Source organism: Vicugna pacos, chromosome 3 (assembly GCF_048564905.1).
Source record: "Vicugna pacos chromosome 3, VicPac4, whole genome shotgun sequence".
Classification (NCBI taxonomy): Eukaryota; Metazoa; Chordata; class Mammalia; order Artiodactyla; family Camelidae; genus Vicugna; species Vicugna pacos.
Genome location: NC_132989.1, coordinates 21,737,257 through 21,758,368, shown reverse-complemented (window position 1 = coordinate 21,758,368; position 21,112 = coordinate 21,737,257). Strand labels below are relative to the sequence as shown.

Genomic DNA, 21,112 nt, shown 5'->3' with positions numbered 1-21,112 from the left:
CGTCCTCTCGGGCTTCGCCGGAAGAGGGTGGGTTCTTTTTTGGCTGCCTTCCTCCACGCCCCCCAACTCCCTGAACCCCACTGCCCAGGGGGCCTGGGAACCGAGAAAGGGTGGGAAGGAATGCCGGAGGCGATTCTCCGAAAGCCGAGTCTATAGGTTGCCTGTTTTCCCATCTGGAATTCACGTTTTAGGTTGCCTGCAGCAACGCCATGGAAACGGTGGGCTCCCCGCTTTCTTGCGTGTGTGCGGAAGAGGCGGGGGTGTCAATGGGACAGAAAGGGTATGCAGGACGTGAGATTGCCCGCAGACCCAGATGCCCTGCCTCCTTCCGTTCTTTCCCTCGTCGCCTAGCCCATCTCCCGCCTCCTCCACCAACATCTTGGAAGCACAGAGGGATTTGAGGATGCTGCCACCAAAGCTGCAGGAAACAGCGTGGGGGGCGGGAAAGCCAGAAGGGGCAGAAGGACAGAAAGACCCAATGGTGTTATCAAGGGGGTCGGTGAGAGCATGCCCAAGCGCGGGGCGCGGGGTCGGGTGGGGGGAAGGCCGCCTCTGAGCATCCTCTGCGCTGAGTCTCTCAGAGCTGACACGGAGCTGGGTCAAGGGTTCTGCCAGCTCCTGAAGTCTGTTGTCATGGAAACCAAGCCTACCAACTAAGCATCTGGTGGCGACTTTTCTTGCGTCGGAGGAGGGGTGGTTTGCGTGGTTGCTGAGATGGAAGCAGGGTTTTGTTTCTGAGAGCCAGGCTGCAGAGGGCGGGGTGCCGGACACCCGGGTTCTATTCCAGGCACGGCAGGAGACTGGCAGAGCGCGTGAGCAGCTGTGGTTGGTACCCTAATTGGTATGTGTGCCTGTACAGCTCTGAGCCAGAAACATGTGGCCTCTGGGGGCAGGGAAGGAGGAGGCAGGCAGCCCACCTCCACATCTCCAGCCATACTTGGGAGGCAGCTGCCTAGGCTCCAAGGCTATTTAAGAGGCTTTTAATTCCAGTTCCAGAGCCTGCCCAAATGGGTTTGTGGCCCTCACAAGGCCCCTCCCTGTCTATTCTGAGCCTGGTCATAGTTTGTAAGGTTTCTTTGTGCAGGTCACCACGTGCTCAAACAAGTATGGCTCTGAGTGGCAAGTCATCTGGCTCATGACCTCTCTCTTCTGACCTCGGCTGGGCAGGCTCAGGTTCCACCCCAGTGTAAGCTCTGGTCTGGAATGTGGTCTGGGGACACTTAAAGTATGTTGAGGGAGGGGAATATGGGAAAGTGGCAGTTAAATGGTTCCCTCAGCACAAGAGGCACAGATACTGCCAGGAAGCTGCCTGTGAAGTCTGGGGTCGTGGGGACCCAGAACTGAATTGAAAAAAAGGTTTCCAAGCCAAGAGGCTGCAATTGGGAAGGGCAGGAGGGCTGAACTGAGACCCTACAAATGGCAGGGCAGAAGCCACTATGTATTGATCAGTTCTAGCCCTGCACCCAACAATGGTGTCTGGCATGTGAAGGTGCCAGCACCTGATGATTTGTCAAGTGAGTCAGGGACCTGAGGCAGGACAAGAGTGGAGGAGCCTGGATGAGAGTGAAAAGAAAGTAGCTGAGAAATTCACAAAGGAAGCTGTAAGGCAGTACCGTTTCAATGCTTTATTAACAGTTGGAAACAAACCCTACAAACCGGAGGTGATGACATCCACATCCCAGAAGCCCAGGAGGCGAGGGAAATAGGTTTGCATTTTGTCCCTTTTTTTTAATTAATTAAATGCATCTTAGCAAAAGTAGATTAAAAAAGAAAGGGTCAAAGCCCTAGATGTTGGCAGGGAGGAGGGGACCTAAGGGAGCAGTGGCCCCCTGCATCACAGTCTTCCCAGAAATAGTTCCAAGGAGCTGCTGTTGCCCCTTCCCACGCAGGCTCTGGCAACCAGAACCCTCTTTCCTGGCCTCACGGCCTCCCTGCAGGCGCCCTCAGCTCTCCTGAGTTCCCCTCCTGGCTCTAACAACTGCGATTCAGGGCCAAGCCCTACCGATGCCATTCCCGCTCCCTACCTGGAGGTGGGGAGCTGAAAGGAGCACAGGGAGGGCAAAGTGTCACCTCGAGCTAGAGAATCTGAGCTTCTTGTGACTGGGGCCGCCAAAGAGTTTGGCCTGCCCACTGCTGAGAAGAGGGCAGGGTAGAGGCACGTCCTGGGCCCACTGTGAAGAGTGTCCAGTTAGCATTTGCACATTTGGCTTGATAAATATATTAAATTTATAGAAACTCTGTGGTCTCAGGGCTCCCACTACTCTTAGGCCTGGTCCAGCTCAACCAGGAGAGCTTCCTCCTCCCCAGAATCAGATGCTGGGAGAGAATCTGCACTGGCCTCAAGGACCCAGAGGCTTGAGGGCTGAGGTGGAGGTCGGTCCAGGGGCTTGTTCAGGATGGAGGCTTGTGAGGAGAAATCCCAGGGACTCTGGAACCTGCCATCGAAGCCTCTTACATTATGGAGGAGAAGGGGGTAAGGAAGAGTTAGTTTTGCTTAAAAAAAAAATTCATATAAAAATAGATCGATTTGCAAAACAATTTCTCAGCCAGGAGGCTCCACCTCCCATTTCCTTGGAGACAGAAGGTGAGGTGTTGGGGTGGTGACAGTACAGCGCATCCTCCAGATTAACTCTGGGGAGGGCGTGGGGAGGGCCAGGGTAGCCTGGGGCTGGTGCAGAGGGTCCCAAGAGGCGAGGGCATGAAGGGCGGTAGCAGGCACGGGCGAGTTGCCCCGTCTCTGCCCACACACAGGCTCTGGCCTTGGCCACAGGGGGACAGATAAAGGGATCCGGGTCTTTTTGTTTTGGGAGGTGTTTCCCAAAAGCTGGGGTAAGAGGGGGGCTTGCTCCCTACTTCCTTGGAAGCAGCTCCCTATGCCACACCACTAGTAATGAACAAGAGCCAGGGAGGGAAGAGCAGAGCAGGGTGACAGTGATGAAAAGAGGGACGGAGCCCAAAGGTTCACAAACCCATGCTGTTCCTTCTCAGAGTCAGAGGACACATAAAAGAAAAGCACAGATCCAGCAAGACTGACCTAGGGAGAAGCCCCCCCGAGAGGCAGGGGCTGAGAGTCAGGCGGGGCCTTGTCTGAGACGAGGCCACAGAGCAGAGGAGACACTTGGGGTTAAGGCAGCAAACACGGAACCTGCTTTGGTAACACGAGAGCCAGGGCTGGCCAGGCCGGCTCAGGCCCGCACGCTGCCCTTCCTTCCGGCCCCAGGCAGCTGAAGCTGTGTGTGATGTACGGAGAGCAGCAGGCTGGAGAGAGAGACAGGGCCGGGGTGGTGGGGGTGGCCACCACAGGAGTGTCTCCGGACCCGTCAGGCACGTGCTCAGGGCGGGACAGCCTGGGCTCCACTGCGGCGCTGCCATGGCCGCAGGACTCAGCTCAGCTTGCGCGGCCGAGCAGCTCCTTGGTTTCCTCAAGGATGGTGGGGACTTCCTCCCTCTTCCTGGGCACCTTGGCAGGAACAGGATCAGAGATGACGGTGTCCTCACTGAGCACATCCGAGGCTACCAGGGACGTGACGGCACAGCCGGGCCGCCTGTTGGCTGCAAGAGAAGACAGGAGAGATGCGTCCACGAAAGGTCGGTTTCGCATCCTTCTCAGACTGAGGCAGGGACTCAGCCAGAAGCCATGCACACGTGGCAGCCCCGTCCTGCTCACAGAGGCCCTCATGTTTGAAGGAGGGGAAGAGATCCAAAAGCAGGTGGATTGCTTGGGTGGGTTGGGGTGGGGGGAGTGTGAGAGAACGTGGTGCAGGCAGGAGACCAAGCCTCACACTTACTTTCCTGTGTGAAAATAGTACAAAAAAGTGTGACTACAGCTAGACAGACAGAATGGGGTTCAAGTATTAGCAGTGTAACTTAAAGGGAGACAAAGTACTCAAAACCTCTTCTCTCATCAAAGGGTTGTTGGAATTAAACAGACTTGAGCTTAGTAAACAGGATCATTTTTGTTTTCTTGGCCATTCCCAGGAAGCTCCTAGGCCAAAACCATTCAGTCAGCCCTGGGTCGGACAGTCCCAAGCAGAGGCGGGCCTTCAGCAGCTGCCTGGGGGACTTCTGCAAGGAGGGGCAGCGGCCCCGCCCCCTCCCCGGCCCCGCCCACCTGCCCAGCTCCTTCCCGCCTCTGCAGGCAGCAGCTGTGAGCCAGTGCCAAGAGCCCTACAAGGTGTGCAGTGTGTGTGTGTGTGTGTGTGTAGGGGGAGGGGTAATGAAAGGTGTGTCCGGGCAGAGCTGGGGTCAAGGACTGCCAGGAGGGCCCCTACAAAGAAATCTTAGCCCGGTGGGCTAAGGGATTATGAAGCCCCAGTTGTCATCCCCGAGTTTCTGTCCTAACTGCTGGGAGTTGTCCCCAAGACCCTTGTATTCATTTATGGAATCCAGATTTACGACCCCAGCGTCCGCAACAAGAAGGCGGTTCCTCGGGACCATATGCACCTCATGTTGTCCGCCTCTTCCCACGCTCTACGAGTGGCCTGGGAGACGGCAGATGCACAGAGAGCCACCTGCCTGGGGTGAAGGAAGCTGGACACAAAGGCCACAGGTGCTGTAATTCCATTTCTATGAATGTCTAGAATGGGCAAATCCATACAGACAGCAAGTAGATGAGTGGCTGCCAGGGGCTGGGGGAGGGGAGATGGAGTGACTGCTAGTGGGTGTGGGGTTTCTGTTTGGGGGTGATGAAATGTTCTGGAATTAGGCAGTGGTGATGGATGCACAACTTGTGAATATACTAAAAAAATAACGAAATTGTGCACTTTAAAAGGGTGAATTTTAGGCATGTGATTTGTACCTCAGCTTAAAAAGAAAAACCCAGCTTGCTGGGTCATAGGAGAGCTGCATGGAGAAAGCAATCCCTGAGCCGGACAGAGGCAGCGGGGACAGCGGCGGGAAGGCCAGCACTGTGACCGCAGGGCAGCGCCCCCAGGGGACACGAGCAGGAGGGAAGAGGTCTAGGGGAGCCAGTGAACAAAGCGCCCAGGACACCTTCGCTGTTTGGAGACCAGCAGAAAGCTTTAGATGGGGCAGAAGCCAAACAGGGTCAGAGGGCCCAGGTCTTCACCAGGGCTGTCAGCCTCTCTGCAGAAACGTGACCCGGAGCCACTGTGTGCACACGGCAGAGGCTACCCACGGGTCAGCAGGGAGCACACGGCATGCCCACAGGTTACCAATTTATAGGTCTCCTCCTCCTCCTCCTCCTCCTCCCAGGGACACAAGGGATTGTCTAATAAGGGGAGAAAGAACAGTGAAGGCCTGGCTGGCAGGCACAGGGCTCATCTGGTTACCAGTAGAAGGTGTGTGACCGAGACTCCGGTGTTACGCAAACCGCTCCCTGGATGAGAAACGTAATGCTGCCTCGGTGACCGACGGGGGAGGAAAAGGGGCCCCTCAGAGTGTGACCAGGATAGTCTCCTGTTTGCCCTCCTAGTCCCTCCAGCAAAACCTTCTTAGTTTCTGCTCTTTTTTTGAAATACTCCCTTTGCTAGGGCCCTACTTCTCATGTCCAGAAAGGCAGTGGCTTGAGTGTAATTTTGCTGCTCCTTTGAATTCAGGCACCAGCAGCTGAGAAAATATTACAACTGTGTGTGTGTGACAGAGAGACTCACTCAAGGGGTAAGTACATGTTGAAACAATGAACCCTGGGAAATGAACCCTGGGTCTTGAACACGTAGACAACATGGGAAAAGTCAGGGTTCAAGTGTGAAGTGTCTTCGGCTGCTTCTCTCTGGTTTCTTCTAAATGAAGACACCAGTTGTACCTAATCAACTATGTCTCTACAGTTTCCTAGATTTCAAACATTTCTGATCGTTATACTTCATAAAAACTAAGACTGGGGGAAAAAGAAAGAGCGGACTGTAAGTGGGAAAAGATTGTAATTTTTCTTTTAAGCCGAGAAAGTAGGTATACGAGGGCTGGACCTGATGTGGTCCTCAGGTCAGAATCAGAATTGCAGGAAGTGGGAACAGAACCCACGGAATCCAGGAATGCTGCTCTGCCTTCAGCGCCACAGTGGCATTACTTGTGAAGCCCACTGCCGAGCAGCCACAGCAGCAGGCACAGAGTCTGACAGCACGGGGCCAAGGAGGGTCACTAACTCTTGAGAGAGTAACAGCCCCACAAACTGGAGAAAAGGGAGTGTCTTGAGACACTGGTCAGAGCTCTCTGAGGGCAGATTCATGGGGCTGGATAGAAGCACCAGGCAAATCAGGCCTCTAACAGTCATGGAGAATTAGATAACGGGTGATGATTTCAGAAAATACAGCTATAAAACAGCAGGGAGTAGTAATGAAGTGCTCTTTGAGGGGAGAGGGGCCCCACCTGCCTTAAACCTTCATTTTCCTGCCCAGGCCAGAAAGTATGCGTTTCATGTCATGAATCAAAGCCTTAAAACCCCAACCAGAACTTTATTTAAAACTGCTGAGAATAATTTTTTCGTTGTTGCATTATCAGTTCTCTCACATTCTTTATGGAAACAGTGATTACTTACCCAGGTTTCTCGTTTTCATTTCTTTCATCATAAGAATCTGTATTAATCACTTCCAAACCCAGACGAGCTTTTAGATCATATTTTGCTCCGACCCTCTGAGAGTGGAGACGAGGGCTTTTGTTACTTTGGGGAGCGACATTCAGAACAACTTAGAATTTAAATTCTAAATCAATTTAGAAAAAAATCTAGTGGGAGGGGTTGTAGAGTTCGTGGTGCTTTGGTCAATTAAAGTGGTTGCTTTTAGGCAGTTCTTGGATTGGCTGAGGTCAGGGGCTAGGAAATTCAATTTGGTCTGAAGCACATGGGGAGCTTTCAGAGCTTGAGTCACTTTCCAATCAGACTAAGCCAGAATGCTGAGGCATCTGTTTGGCAGTGGTTGAAAACCACTGACTTAGATCTCTGAGTTGTAGACAGACCAGCTGTACTAGGGAGCCCTGGCACCCCCCTGGTGGGGGCAGGATGGTTATGATGTTGTTTCTGAGGGAAAAGTAACTCAGCTTGTGACCAGAGCAGCTAAGCTGATAAATGAAAACTTCAGGGGTCCACTGTACTTACCTGGGAGGGGAGAGGAGCCCAGACTTGGATTCGCAAAAAAGAGCCAGAACTGTAGCCCAAGCACGGGCTAGCTCTGAGCAAGACCTTCTCTGGGTCTTAAGTCCTGTTACCTGCAGGTGAGGTGCCAATCACCTGGGGTGTCAGGAGCCCTTCCTTCCCAACTGTAAGGCTCTGTTACTGTAGGTGGGGCTTAGAGGCGGGGCGAGGGCGAGGGCGAGAGAGAGGAATTTCTTTCTTCTCTTGACTTTTATCCCAGGGAGCAGATGGCCTTGTGTATCAGAAGCCACAATTCAGATATGGACATAAAGTTGAGTCATTAAAACCACAAGCTGACTCAATCAACAGCCTGAAATAGTAGCTGTGACACAATCACATGGATTCTTCCCCTGGACACTCAAAGCACTGTTCTCCCCAACCCAGCAGACCACAGCGCTCTGTCACTTTTAATGAACCCGCCCTGATAGGAACTCCTCTTCCAACTCCTCAATGGGTCTTTGTATAACTCATCACTCCCTCAGGTCTCCAGAGACCAGAAGGATTTTTTTTTTTTTTAACATTCCTTTAAATCCTAGGGAAAAGGCAGTGTCTTGGGCTGCGGACAGCTGCCTCTCTGGGGCCGAGGAGGGCTGTGAGGCACCCGGCGCTGCGGTTCCTCGGCTCAAAGCAGGAACAGAGATAGCCCGGCCAGGGGTGGCCCAGCTCCGCCCAGCGGCCACTGAAGGAAACCCACGGCCACCAGGGCCTTCATAGTTTAACACTCTCACAGGCCTTTTAGGTCTAGTCTCCTTCTTTTCTTCTCAATTGTACTGTCACTGTACCAAAAAAAAAAAAAAAAAAAAACTAGCCCTAAGGAATCCTTGAGCCCATTCTAGCTCAACTCTCATTTTAGACGAGAGGACACTGAGCCTCAGAAACCTGTCTAAGGTCCTCTAGACAGCGGCAGTGAGATCTGACTTCAGGGCTTTTGATCCCTACCTAGTCCTGTGCGTTTTACACCGAACGTGATGCCTGGCCTTCTGTCTAAGTTTACAGTAAGGCCGCATCACCTTCTAGGAAGTGAGTACACATGGGAATTACCAGAGTAACTAGAAATATCTCCCGAGAGGCCTTCCCAGATGTTTAGGTGTGTTCTGTGAACCCAGAAAGATAAGGATACAGGATGGAGCCAATTTTAAAAGTATGCAGTTGTCATTTTTACCTTCTTTTTGCTTCAGTATCTCCTAGGCAAAGTCTCGTCCTAGTCCCTCTTGCACTGGGCAACAGTACTTTGACCAATTCAAGTCCTCTGCTGGAAGCTTTGGGTCTACCACAACCCCTGCTTTCCCTGCTGTCAGTCCTGGTTTCCCACTAGGGAAGAAGTAGAGAATGGGGCCTCCCCGGCAGAGGGAAGCCACTGAAGTCTGGCTGCCTGTGTCCAGGAAGCACCTGGGATTCTGGTTTAGTTCCAAAGGAAAAAGCTTGGAAGGGAATTCCCCACCAAAAGTCTGATGCTGGCTGGCACTGAGCTGAGAGGATAGAGGAAAACGGGGAGAGGCAACATACTTTTGTTTGTCTAGAAATGCTTAATGTCAGGCCACTGACATCACCTTATATGGTGGGGAGGAACAATGTTGCAAGAATCACTACAGCCTAAATCACAAAAATACTACCAGCCTCATACTCTAGCCAAACCTGGGTCTATAAGACTAAGTACTCTATCCCAGAAAGATCCAAGTCCAGCAAACCCACCTCCTCCCTTCTAGAAAGCCTGCACTCAGACAGTGTAAGAAAACAGGTTAAGAGTTCTAACTGGGGACTCTGCTGTTTAGGGAAGGTTCTGAAGTCATACAGAAGAGCCCTTAGATGGGAACTTCCCTCTGGGGAGAAACAGGCAGCTAGCCATTCAGTATGAACCGCAGAGTGATCTACCTTGGGGCCAGGACACCAGGTGTGTGTGGGTTAGCGTAATCTCTACCTTTGGTCATAAAGCCCCCCTTCCAGAATGTGACAGGTACCAGAGGCCCTGCAGATATCACTGTACTGCGAGCTGAGCACTGCTCACAGCAAACCACATCGGCCCACAGACTGCACGAGACAGGGACCAGGGAATGTAGCTCTACCTACCTCAGGAGTAGAACCTCTTAACGCTGCCTTTTCTGTAGTTCCCACCCTTCAGCCTAGGAAAGAAGCCACCATTCCTAGCCCCACTGCACTCGGTGGTGCAGGCCAGGAGGGGCAGCTCTGGCCATACCTTCTGCTGGACCAGTCACTCGGCCACTACACACTTCCCTCAAAGGCAATTTATCTGTTGATCCTTCCCCATACTAATGCCTGGATCATCTGTCCTCCTCTCCCCATAATTCTTCTTAGAGGCTCTGGCTCAACAAAATCCACTTAAATCTTCTGAAGGCCGAGAGAGGAGGTGGTGTGGGAGCCCATGGGGAAGGCACAGGCCGTGGAGGCTGAGTGCACGGGATAGGAAGGCCATCCTCAGTCACAGCCTGTCCGCTGAGATGCCTACCTGAGGGTAAGGACGCCTGGCCTTCTCTCCAGGGTTCTACCCTTTCTACCATACTCTCTCCTGCTTGTGAAGTTGAGAAGAAGGACTTTCGACTTACTTTTCCTTTGTAGCTTGTGAAGTTGAGAGGAAGGACTTTCGACTTACTTTTCCTTTGTATTTCCTACATCTGATGTACAGTTTTGAGTTTACGTCAGTTTTTGTTCACGCCTGCAAACACCTACCAAATCTGTGTCCCACATACTAGTTTGCTTATTCTACATTTCAGCTTCAAGACTGGGGGGACGTGCAGGAATAACCAAATGTAATGCCTGTTGTCGGTCCCTCAGGCCCTAGTTCTCCAAGTCAGTACTTTCTAACATCGGGGGAAGAGGGCTAGATTATCCGTTCTACATGTGGGGACAACTGTGGGGAAGTTTCTAACCCCTCAGAACATCACTGCCTGCCCTTTAGCCCAAGACAAGCAGGACCAGGAGCAGAGAGGCCTCACGGCCTTGGGCACTCAGGCCCGGCTCCATCTGCTTACCTCCCTGACGGGGTCCTCTCTTCCGCCGGAACGCTGCGCCCGACTGCAGGGCTTCCAGGAGACTGTCCATCACGCCCGTCTCATCGCCCTCTGCCGTGGACAGAGATGGAGAGGTAAGCTCTTCAGCCCCAGGAGCATTTGTGAGTTGACCCCCACACAAAATGCATGGCTACTGCACGGCCTGCCCTCGTCCCCAGTGTCTGGGGGGGCTCGACCTCAAGCCTCACAGCCTACGTTTACTTGTTTGTTTGAAAATAGTTAAAACAAAAGGCTTCATTACCCACTAGCCACTGCAAACTGTCAAGTGTTTTCCTGCAGTGCCCTCCCTTCCCATCCCCACCAGGACAAGCACAAAGAATTGCAGAACTGCCCAACTCCAAGACCGGGATAAGCAGAGACTGAGATTATGACATTAATGAGGAACTATACCACTCTCTTTTTATCCTAAACTGTTTCACACCAATTTACATAAAGCTCTGGAGGTGAGCCTGGTTCCAGTATCAGAGGAGGGCTGAGGAAAGATTAAGAGACCACTGTTCTCAAATGCATTTCACTTAAGTACTGCCCCCAGTGGCTGCATCTTCCTGACGTTAGCTCCGCATCTAACAGGAGCTTCCTGGCTGGAATACAAACAGTTAATGTAGAATCCCTATTCCAGCCTGGCTCTGTTTCTATGGCAACAGCTCAGGGTGGTGAAATCTGAAACTGTGAAATCCCAAGGAGGGGGTAGGCTGCTGGCCACTGGGCTGGGCTCACTGCTCCCAGCGCCATCTGCTGGCTGAGCATCACCAGTGCAGCTGACCTACATTCCAACCTCATTTGCTTGCCCTGGGGACATGGACCAGCCTCCCCCTACACCCCCTGATGTCTGTGTGCTGCCCTTGTCCCACAAATCAGTTGGCCTCCTCCTTTCCCTATTATGTCCTAGACAGTAATTGAGGACAAACCCTAGAGACCTGGAGAAAATGCGGAAAGGTAAGGGACACTTGGTGTGGGCTTCAATAGCATTACTAGAGCAAAGTTTGTGGCTCATATACAACTGGAGTAAGAGCAGGGGAACTGCTTCCCAGAAAAGTGTAAAGGAAAAACGCAGGCTGTCCTTCTGCTTCAGGTCCCTGATCGTACCACAGCAGAAGCTGCCAAAAACAAGTCCCCAGGAAGAACAGTGTTAGAGCAGCCCTGGCCTCTGGTGCTCACCGAAGCCAGACCCGGCAGCCCTGAGAACCTCTTTACTTAGATGGCTCATAGCCCCTCAGGTTCCAGAAGGGTGGCATCAGCTCAGGGCCGTGCGGAACGTTCGCTGGATTTCCACTGCCCACAGGGGCAGCAGCCAGAGGGGGGCAGGGAATCGGCAGCAGGAAAGCAGCAGAAACAGAGAACAGAGGGCCAGTAATTGAGGCCATATGTTTCAACAAAGACATGCTTCTGGGAGTGAAACAGAGATTCTGCTGAAGAAAGAGAAGGGTGGCCAGCTCCCTTGCCCCCTTTCCAGAAATTCAATCTGATAGATGCACAACTGTGCTGAGGTACTGGGGACACAATTCTTAGTGAAACAAGCAGAAAGAGAAGGCAAGTCACCATTAAAAGACAGGAGCAGGGCCAGGAAAACATTCTGGGGAGAACAAATGACAGAGCAGAGGGCACGAAAGCCGGCCAGAGGAACTGCTGGACACGTAGAAGGGAAGAGTGCACGTTACAGCACCAGCGCATCACCGGGGAGACGAGACACAGCGCAGGAACCGGCACGGAGATGGAAGGACTGAGAGTGGAGGGCTGGACTGTGCACGAAACGGAGCTGGGGGAAAAGTCCAGCCTCAGGATCCTGAAGGAGGAGGTTGCCAACAATCATTTGCCAGGAGCTGAGCTCAGACGTGAGCTGTTCTCTGGCCTCTAGACAGAGAAGCCTTCCAGCTGTTTCTGTCTCAACCCATCGGCCCTTCGCCTTCACTCCTTACCAGCATTCATGTCTATGAGCTGCTCTCTCTTCTGCTGCTTCTCCAGCCGCTCCTTCTCTGCCTTCTCCTTGGCTAGTTTTGCTCGCCGCATCTTTTCTTCTGTCTCCCGCCGCTTCTGGTTCTCCTTGACTGCTTGCTGCGGGGGGAGACATGAACACGTGGGTACATAAGCACTCACACATGTGCACACCCACCACCCACCACCATGAACCCGGAGGAAAGTGAGGAATGTCCAAGAGAGCTTCAGTGGGCAGGTATCCCTTGCTTACCACAAACATATTCTTAAAGTTGTGCAGATCCATGAAGAATTCTTCCACAGACACCTTCTTGGGGTCAAAGAGGAAGTAGTCGCCCAGCTCCCTGTAGAGGGTCTCCATGTTGGAGTGCATCAGCCGCAGCTTGTTATACTGTTCCTGGGCGTCCTTCACAAAGCTGTGTGGCCAAGGAGTAAAGAACCAACACCGAGAAGCAGACCCCTTCTCTAGCCCAGAGGAACACTCAGAGATGTGCGCTGGCATGCACAAGGATGCTCAACACAGCACTGTGTATATTAGCAAAAATCAGAAGCGATCTAAATAGCCGAAACAGGGGCAGGGTAAACCATGAACTATGGTATGTCTACAGAGTAGGAGGTGGCAATTTAAAAAGAGACTATTCTGCATATACTGCTACGGAAACAGGGCCAAGAAGTATTATGTGCTAAAACAACACAATGCAATTTTTAAAATTCATTAGGGTGCAAATTTAGAAAGAAGTCTGTGGCAGTGGTTACCTTTGGGAAGGGAAGGGGGAGAAGGGACTGTGTGTGTGTAGATTGGGCACAGGGCAGGGTCTCAAGGGAGACTTTTAGTTTACGTGCATGGTTTGTAATGCAAACCACAACAATGAGAATGTTTTCAACAACTATGCATTTAGTGAAAGAAATTTTCTTAAAGAGGGAAAAATTATACATCCTCAGATCTATCCTGCCGTCTCCCCACGGGAAGTTCTTTCCTTTCCCAGGGGCAATTCCCTCCTTTTAAGAAAGGATATGGTCATTTTTTCAACAAACTTGTCTTTCTCATCTGTGGCAGCTGGGAAGTTCTGAATGTCACGTTCCATATCAGAAATTTGTTTCTTCATCTGATCTAGGTTCTTTTGCAAGTTTTCGGCAGAAACTAGACACAAAAACAGACAGCAAGAGCTCATGACCTCCAGTCTCCAGACCCTTACTCTGTCCTCAGTGCACAGCTCCAGTCTGTACAGCTGGTACGTAACTCTTCCGGTTCTCCTGCATACTAATTGTTTCACACATACTTCCAGTGAAACGGTAAATCACCTGATGTTTAAACCTCCAGCCTCCACAAGCTGTACGGCTCTAAGATGAGAAGAGAGGCTTCATTTATTTTAATAAGAATCTGAAATCCCCTGGGATCTTGGTCTTACTGATTTCTGAGAACAGGGTTTGGGAGGAAGGAGACATACACAGAAATATAGAGGCAGGGCAGAAATCTGTTCCCATTTGTACTGAATGCTGCTTTTTCTTTGCCTCGTTCCAGGACGGTGAGGTCTGGTTTTTGTTAATCCTTCCTATGCTTTCTGAATGAGAAAAACCATTGACAAACTAAATATACCTGCCTTTGCTCCAGATGTTTTCTGGCGTTTGGAGTTTCCCTAGGAAGGGAAAGAGTGCTTCCCGCTTCTGTACACGGAGAACCCTCTTCTGCCTGACACTCCTCCTCCTCCCTGGGGCTTGGACATCATGCCTATACTGTCTCCCATTCCCACTTAAAATTGTCTGAACTGGAAATAATCTAAAACTTGGATTACGTCTTCTTTCCCTACCCCACGCAGGGATTTCTGGGGCTTGGAACCACCTTCTAGCTGCACCCCAATCCGCCTCACCTCGGCTGGCTTTCTCCACGTGGGCAAGCTCATCGGGAAACTTGAGGACATCAGGGTAGTCATTCTCACACAACTCAGCCAAGAAATGCAGTAACGTCATCTTCTGATCTGCGGACTTGGTGTCTCGAAGCTGGTGGGGAAGAGGAGAAAGGGTGAGTCTTGACACGCCAAGGTCGCCTCAGGCCGACAGCGGTTTCCCATGCTGGGCTCCTAGAGGCCACAGCCTTCCCTTCTGTGGTCCCGCTCTAACCCCTGCTCACCTTACAGAGGAAGCTGATGTTGAAGCCGAAAGCACCAGCATTCCTGGAGCCAGCATTCATATAGTTTCCGACAAGCAAGGTAATCTCCAGGAGACTAGAGAAGTTCTCGCTCTTCCGCAACTCCTCACACGCGGCAGTCACAGAGACAATCTCTGGCTTGATGTTCTCCACTTGCTCGCTGAACTGCAGCCTGAAGAGGATGGCGTTGAGGCGAGGCCGCAGGCGGGGCACAGCGCCCATCTAGGGGAGACCAGCAGTTCCATTACAGCCAACAGAGAGAGAGGAAAGGCAGAAAAAGGTACAGGCTTGAGCTGCACGGGGTTGTACATGATCTGAGTTCCCGAGCAGGGAGGAGAAAGCAAGAAAGATGGGTTCAAAATAGGTAAGAGGCCAGGAGCAAGTGCCCCGGAGGGAGGAGGGGAGCAAGGGGTCACAGAAGAGCCTGTGTCACAGGCCTCACTCACCACCACACCGAACTGCTCCGACTCAGCCAGATCATCATATTCGTCCTTCAGTTCAGAAAGCATTTTTAACTGCTCTGGCTCTGGCATCTGCTTAATGAGGTTCTGAAAGGGAGAAGGGACTGTCTCAGTTTGAGGGGGATGAGCTGACAGCTCAAGCCTCCAGTCAAGTCCCTCACTCTGCCCAAGGACCACTCGGAAGGAAACATGGGCTAGGGGTGGGGGGTGGTGGCAGGACTTCTGAAAAATATACCAGAAATAACCTGATCCCCAGAGAGATGGAAGCTTATCCAAAGCCAGCATTCTTTAAACCAACAATGCTTAAAGCATCCTTATCGTGTAAGCACAGAGGAGACAAAGCTAGTGTACAACGATGCAAAGGGCCAGCTCCATAATGACCTTGCTTCTTACCTGGATCATAGACTCTGTCAGAACAGCCTCATTCACCTCCAGGATGACATTCTTAATCTCTTGATAGGGCATGCGGAAGGAACCCAGAAAGATGGCTGCCAGGGGAGGAGATAAAAAGACATGTCCTTTTGAGTCTCTTCCCTCTTCCAGCCCATCCTACAAACCTACGCTGGACAATTTTCCTAGGAGTGATCTTTGAAAGTCAGTCAGAAGCCTCCACTAGCTCTGCACTGCCTATATAGATAGGATGCACGTTCCTGAGCCCAGTGTTTTAAGGTTCCCACCCCCCCAGCTTTCTCTCCCATCAATCCCCACATTGATGTCACACACCAGCCACAGTTCCACGCATCACATTCTGCAAACACCGTGACTCCTTGCCTCTGCTGACAGGAAGTCTTTGATCTATCTATATACATCAAAGACGTTTAGCCAGCTCTATTTCAGTTCCTCACTCTCATGACTCCATCCTCAGAGCTGCCCCTGTCCTGAAATGCTCTGATCCTAACTACCAAATCCCATTCCCTGCCCAGCACTTCCCGTCCTTCCAGCTCCCTCATTCATCTCCACACTGACTCTTCAACCTCATCGGAGCGCACGCACTCTCCCTCGTGCGAGAGAGATGACAAGTCCGTTTTCTCTAAATGTCTCCGTTCTACTCTGCCTTCTCCATTTCACTCCCTCTCTATTATTACTACTGTCCCTACTCTCTTGTTTCCTTCACCTTCCAGTCCCTGGTTAATCCAGCCATCCCACTTCTCCTCTCACACCCAGGCTGGTGAACAGTGCTAGTGAAAACCCTGCAGGTCACATTCTATGAATCTGTAGTGGCACCAGGGATTGGGTGGGGGAGGCGGGGGGGAAGCTCAGTGCTGCCTAGTAATCCTTCTGTGTGTCCCTGGGCCACGCTCTCCTGGCAGCCCCACCACATAAAATCCCCCTTTCTCTCAATGGTCCCACCCCTTCCCCATCTGTTTTAATTAAGGAAAACTGAAGCCACTGGTCAAGTTACTTGCTAAGCTCTCTCTTATGCCACTTATAAACTGAGCACTGAGGGCTCTCAGTTGGCCCCAGACCAGAAAAGGCTTGAGTCTAGACTACACTGGAATTATTTAGAGGAAAACTTGTGCCAGCACTTCTGTAAGCTTATCAGAGCTGTGTCCACGTAACATTTCTTTTCCATGTTTCAGTAGAACAGGTGCCCTAGCGTCCTCTTCCTCCAGCAATATCCAGTCAGCGCTCCACACCATGGATACAGAGGGCCGACTGTCTACACCATTGTACATAAGGGACTCATGCACCTGTAGATTCGGGTGTCCACAGAGGTCTTGGAACCAATCCCCCAAAGGTACCAAGGGTAAGTATATATACAATCAACTTCTTCCTGTCCTTAAAAAAAATCCTCCTTGACCCAATTTCCTTCTTTCTTTCACTTTATAACATTCTAAAAATAAAATGTAATTGTCTATTCTCACTTCCACAGTTCTCATTAATTCTTCTGTCCCCACAAAGTCAGTGAAAACATCACAATCATTTGTTGAGTAAGACCTAGCACTCCATGTAAGACTCAGTATCTTAAACCCATCTACATACCTGATCTCATTTAACCCTGTTTATAATATCCATGTAAGTTTCTATTATCAGCCACATTTGACAGAAACAAACTAACATTCTTTAAAAGCAGTTAAGCTACCCATCCAAGGCCGCACTGTTAGTAATGTCTGGAGCCAGGATTTAAATACAAATGGATTCTAGAGCCTCTGTTCTTAACCCCAATGCTATACTGAAATTATTCTTGCCAAGGCCACCGACTTTCCTAACACCAGATCCGAAAGATACTTGTCCTGTCCTGATTTTACCTTACTGCTCCCACTTCGTAGGGCTATGTCAGACTACTTTTCTTGCTGCTCCTCTCCAGCTTCCTTTGAGGTCTCCCCTTTTTATTACCTGCCCGCTAAAGATTAATAGCCTTCAAAGCAAATTCATGGCTTCAGCTCAGACTCATATGGTATCTCTTAAATTCTTATCTCCAGCCAGACATTCCTCCTGATTTCTATACCCAAATACCTAATGCACCATCCTTTTGGAGGAATTCCACAAGAACCTTAAATTCTATCCTAAAATTAAGGCAGTCATTTCTGCCCTCCATCCTATCACCTCTCTCTCATGTCCACCACCCACCACTTCTCTCACAGAAGACAGAGAGAATCTGTTCCTGCTGGATTTTCCTATTTCAATAAATGGTACCACTCTCTATAGACAACATCTCCTTTATCCCCTCAGTCAATCACTAAGTTACATTAAGTCCATCTTCTAAATATCTTCTATCTTCCTATTCATTCTTACAATTTTAGTTTCAGGCCCTGATCACTTGTTTAAAGCAAAAATGTAACACATCTTTCTGACTACAGTCTTCCCTTACCTGAGCAATCCAGCCTCAAAATCACTGCCAAAGTCTCCAAATTACAGGCTTTTCTCACTCACTTGCCTGATTAAAATCCCTTCAATAACTTCCACAGCTTTCAGGATGAAATATATATTTCCTAGCCTAAGCCTACCTGAGTTCTTTATGATCTAGCCTCTATTTCTTGGAAGTTTCTTCAACCACCCCTGCCCCGCACATGGCCTTTACTCAGCTGTACGCAACCACTTGCAGTTCCTGAACCGCACAATCTTACCTCATGGCCTTGTGCCTTCATCCGTGCTGATCCCTCTGCTGGAAGCAAGCAAGCCCTCATCCTTCACTTAATTCCTTGTCAACAGTTTGTTCAACTCAGTTGAGGCAGTACTTCCTTTAGAATGACCTCTAGGATGCACTCCCTCTGATACCCTCCCCACTTGATTTAGATGCCCCTTTCCTAGCGCTCTCACGAGCATCCTAGCACACCCCCATCGCAGCACTTGTCAGTCTGTACTATTTACCACTTCGCACTTTTCTGTCTCCACCAGACATGGTTCGTGAGGATAGTGACTATGCCTTAGTCAGCTTTGTGGCCCCACCACAGAAGGGGCACTTAATAATTTCTCAATCACTAAATTACATCTCCTAGACCATCCTAGTCTCAATTCCTTTCCTGAATTCTGTTTCCCATACTGATATCACTCAACTATAAATAACCAATATACTATCCCTCAGTCTTGTAGCATTTTCTAACATAACAACTGCTCATTTTTAGGTACCTGGAGAAGATCCTGCGAAGTGGAACTGTCTCACATCACTTTAGTTTCCATAAACGGACTTACCTACACGCACTATTTAGTACTATTTGTTGTCAATGATCTAAGATTGTACAGTCAAGAATAATGTAAAGGCTTACTGCTCTTATTGTATGACTGACTTTACCTGTGGGTATGTGTGCTCATTACTTGTGTGACCTTGGCCAAGTCAAAACATCTGAACTTTAGTTTTTTCATTTGGAAAAATGGGGACAACAGCCATGTCACTGAATTGTGAGTGGGTTTTATAGAATATATACCCTTTCATCTCTGAACACGTGTCGAGTATGTGCCTAATAGAGCCTGAAACCTGGCAGATGCTCAAAAGTTTGGTGAACAACTATTTAAATCAGCATAAAGTAGGGAGATCAACAGTTGAACAAAAAAATGAACATTCATCCTGATCATTAAATACTACCTATATCAGCTCTGCAGAGGAGTTTCTGATCCAAGATTTACCGCCAGTTATCAGTATAGGCAGCAAGTTCCGAACAGAACTCTTTGAAGTTACTGATCCTACTCTGAGAAGTACAGGATTTACATTATTTATACTAAACCACAAAATTACTTTAGATTTAACTGAAGTCAAGCCAGTGCCTGCATTTAAAGGAAATACTTAAAAGAAAGTGAGAAAGAAGGAAATGTGCAGTGGCTATAATTGTGTTACATTTTCTGCGGATGCAATGGAAATAGTAAGGGCTCTGAAATAAGAAAATCTGAGGTTCAACTCCCAGACCTGTCTTACCCGCTACATAACTAGGCAAATTCCAGAAAGCCCCAGCCTTTATCTCCTTGCCATAAAACTAGATACTAACAATCCTGCAGTGCTATTTAAGGGAATTCACTATGCAAAGCCAGGCCTATGGGAGGAACTCAACAAATAAAAGTTTCATGTCGAGGACCCTGGATCCACTAGAATTAAGCTCTCAGAAGAAGTCCTTCATATTTCAGATCACTGGTATCACCGAGTTACTCACAGAGATTCTGGGCCGTCTTTGAATCCAACACTTTCAACTCTTTCACTTTTTTCTTTTGCACAGATTTCTTTTCTTCTCCACCTTCCTGATCCTTCTTGGCTACAGTGGGGAAAAGATTAAAAAAGTATGATTAAGGGCAAAGCCACATCTGCACCTAACTGAACAACTGTCCCAGCCTACAGAGGCCCTTCACTTCTTTATTAATAATGGTCTCCCTATTAAATTCCTTTAAGGCTAACCGCCTCTTTAACCACCCACCCTTCTATTATTGACTCCCTCCTCCAGCTATAATATATCATTTTCATTTCTTTGATAGTTATCAGTAATGCTTTCCCATCTATAGACTATCTACTTGGAAGGAGCAGCACACGTTCTGTAAAGGACCAGACAATAAATATTTTAGGCTTTGCAGAACATGTGGTCTGTTTCAACTGCTCAGCTCTGCCACTACAGTCTGAAAGCGGTCATAGACAGTGCATGAGTGAGTGGGTATGGCTATGTTCCAATAAAATTTTATTCACAAAAATAGGTGGTTAGCTGAGGGCTGCAGTTTGCCAACGCCTGTACTAGAGTCTTCCACTGTGTTATCCTTTTGTGCTTTTTATTATTTATCTTTCAAGCTCCATCGTGATGAGTTCCCTATAAACATTTTCTTGATTTCCCCAAATGCCTATGATCGCTCTCCGAATCCCTGCATTTGATACTTCTTCACAGCAAGTCCTCTCACTGCCTTTACCATAAGCATGTATAGTCTCTCCTCCGCAAGATAAGGCTTTGTTATTCCTCTCTGCAAATCTCCTGGCGCTAAAATATATTCCTAGCAGGGCTTCAAGTAGCACATTGGTACACACACAGAGGTATAATATACCCCTTTACCTCTACACTCTTCTCAGATTATCCAAAGCCAATGTAGTCTTTCCTGATAAACGTACTCACTCTCTGCTTTGGTGAACTAATTTTCATTTCTGTCACTTAGACTTCATTCAGCAATTGATTATTCAATGTTCAAGACATTTCATACGTATCATCTTGATCTTTTTAAATCCTGTCTTACTTTACAAGTGTAGACACTTTCCCACCCCAGTTAGATTCTGAACTTCAAGAGTATGGGCAAAATAATATTTCATTTTATCACTCCCTTAGTGGCTAGCATAAAAGTGACGTTCACTCAAAAATGGTTGACACTGCCGGCTGAGAAGGATTAAGCAGTAGATGGAAACAGGTACTGTTCTGGACACGCAATTATAAAATATTTTGTCAACTTTTAGACAGCCTTATGAGAGTATCTCTGGAGGACTGTCAGGAAGGGGACAAAGCTAATTGCTTTTGAGGAGAGGAATGTGTGGCTGAGTAGAGAAGTGGGAGGAATAATTTTCAACACAAACCCTTTTATCCTGTTTGAATGTTAAACCATATGCAAAGTATTACCTGGTGTAAATAAATAAGAAAGCAAATAAAAAAGAAAGTTCCACGGCAAAAAGTACAAAGAACTATTTTAAAAAAAAGGCATCCTTTGGCCTGACAGTTCCAACTTGAAGAAAGAAAATGCTACATAGATGAAGGTTACTTATTTAAATTAACACTTATTGAGTACCTATCTATGCCAGGCTCTGTTCTGAGCACCAGGAATAGAACAGTAAACAAAATACAGAAAAACTCTTACCTCCATGGAATTTATATTCTAATAAAGAGAAACAGACCATAAGCCAGTGAATAGATGAAATAGTACACTAGCTGGTCAGAAGTGCTATAAGAAAATCAAGCAGGGAAGATGATGGGAAGACCTGATGAGGGGATGGATTATAACTTTAAAGGGGTGGTCAGGGAAGGTCGTAGAATGTGACCTTTCAGAAGGTGAGAGAGCAAAGTGTTTCAGGCAG

General features: G+C 49.0%; 1 protein-coding gene and 2 long non-coding RNA genes across 4 annotated transcripts; 2 read left to right on the top strand and 1 right to left on the bottom strand.

The window, feature by feature from the left end:
- Positions 1 to 1,610: 1,610 nt before the first annotated feature.
- On the bottom strand, positions 1,611 to 19,327 carry LOC140691860 (protein diaphanous homolog 1-like). Its single transcript, XM_072956153.1, has 10 exons — positions 19,233 to 19,327; positions 15,043 to 15,137; positions 14,635 to 14,736; positions 14,171 to 14,410; positions 13,911 to 14,040; positions 13,060 to 13,183; positions 12,296 to 12,461; positions 12,027 to 12,162; positions 10,072 to 10,161; positions 1,611 to 3,552 (listed from the first exon to the last, which is right to left on the bottom strand). The coding sequence occupies exons 2-10, from the start codon at positions 15,112 to 15,114 to the stop codon at positions 3,389 to 3,391; spliced, it is 1,224 nt and encodes a 407-aa protein (XP_072812254.1). The 5' UTR covers positions 15,115 to 15,137; positions 19,233 to 19,327; the 3' UTR covers positions 1,611 to 3,388.
- On the top strand, positions 3,894 to 10,179 carry LOC140691870 (uncharacterized). The gene is made up of 4 exons (XR_012067500.1): positions 3,894 to 4,174; positions 4,390 to 4,549; positions 5,559 to 5,619; positions 9,999 to 10,179. It is a non-coding gene; the product is annotated as an uncharacterized lncRNA (long non-coding RNA).
- Positions 13,151 to 18,381, top strand: LOC116277655 (uncharacterized). Of its 2 annotated transcripts, none has more exons than XR_012067498.1 (5): positions 13,151 to 13,274; positions 13,860 to 14,062; positions 14,178 to 14,468; positions 16,233 to 16,396; positions 18,216 to 18,381. It is a non-coding gene; the product is annotated as an uncharacterized lncRNA (long non-coding RNA). The 2 variants fall into 2 exon arrangements; XR_012067497.1 differs by having other exon boundaries at positions 16,230 to 16,396.
- Positions 19,328 to 21,112: the final 1,785 nt, after the last annotated feature.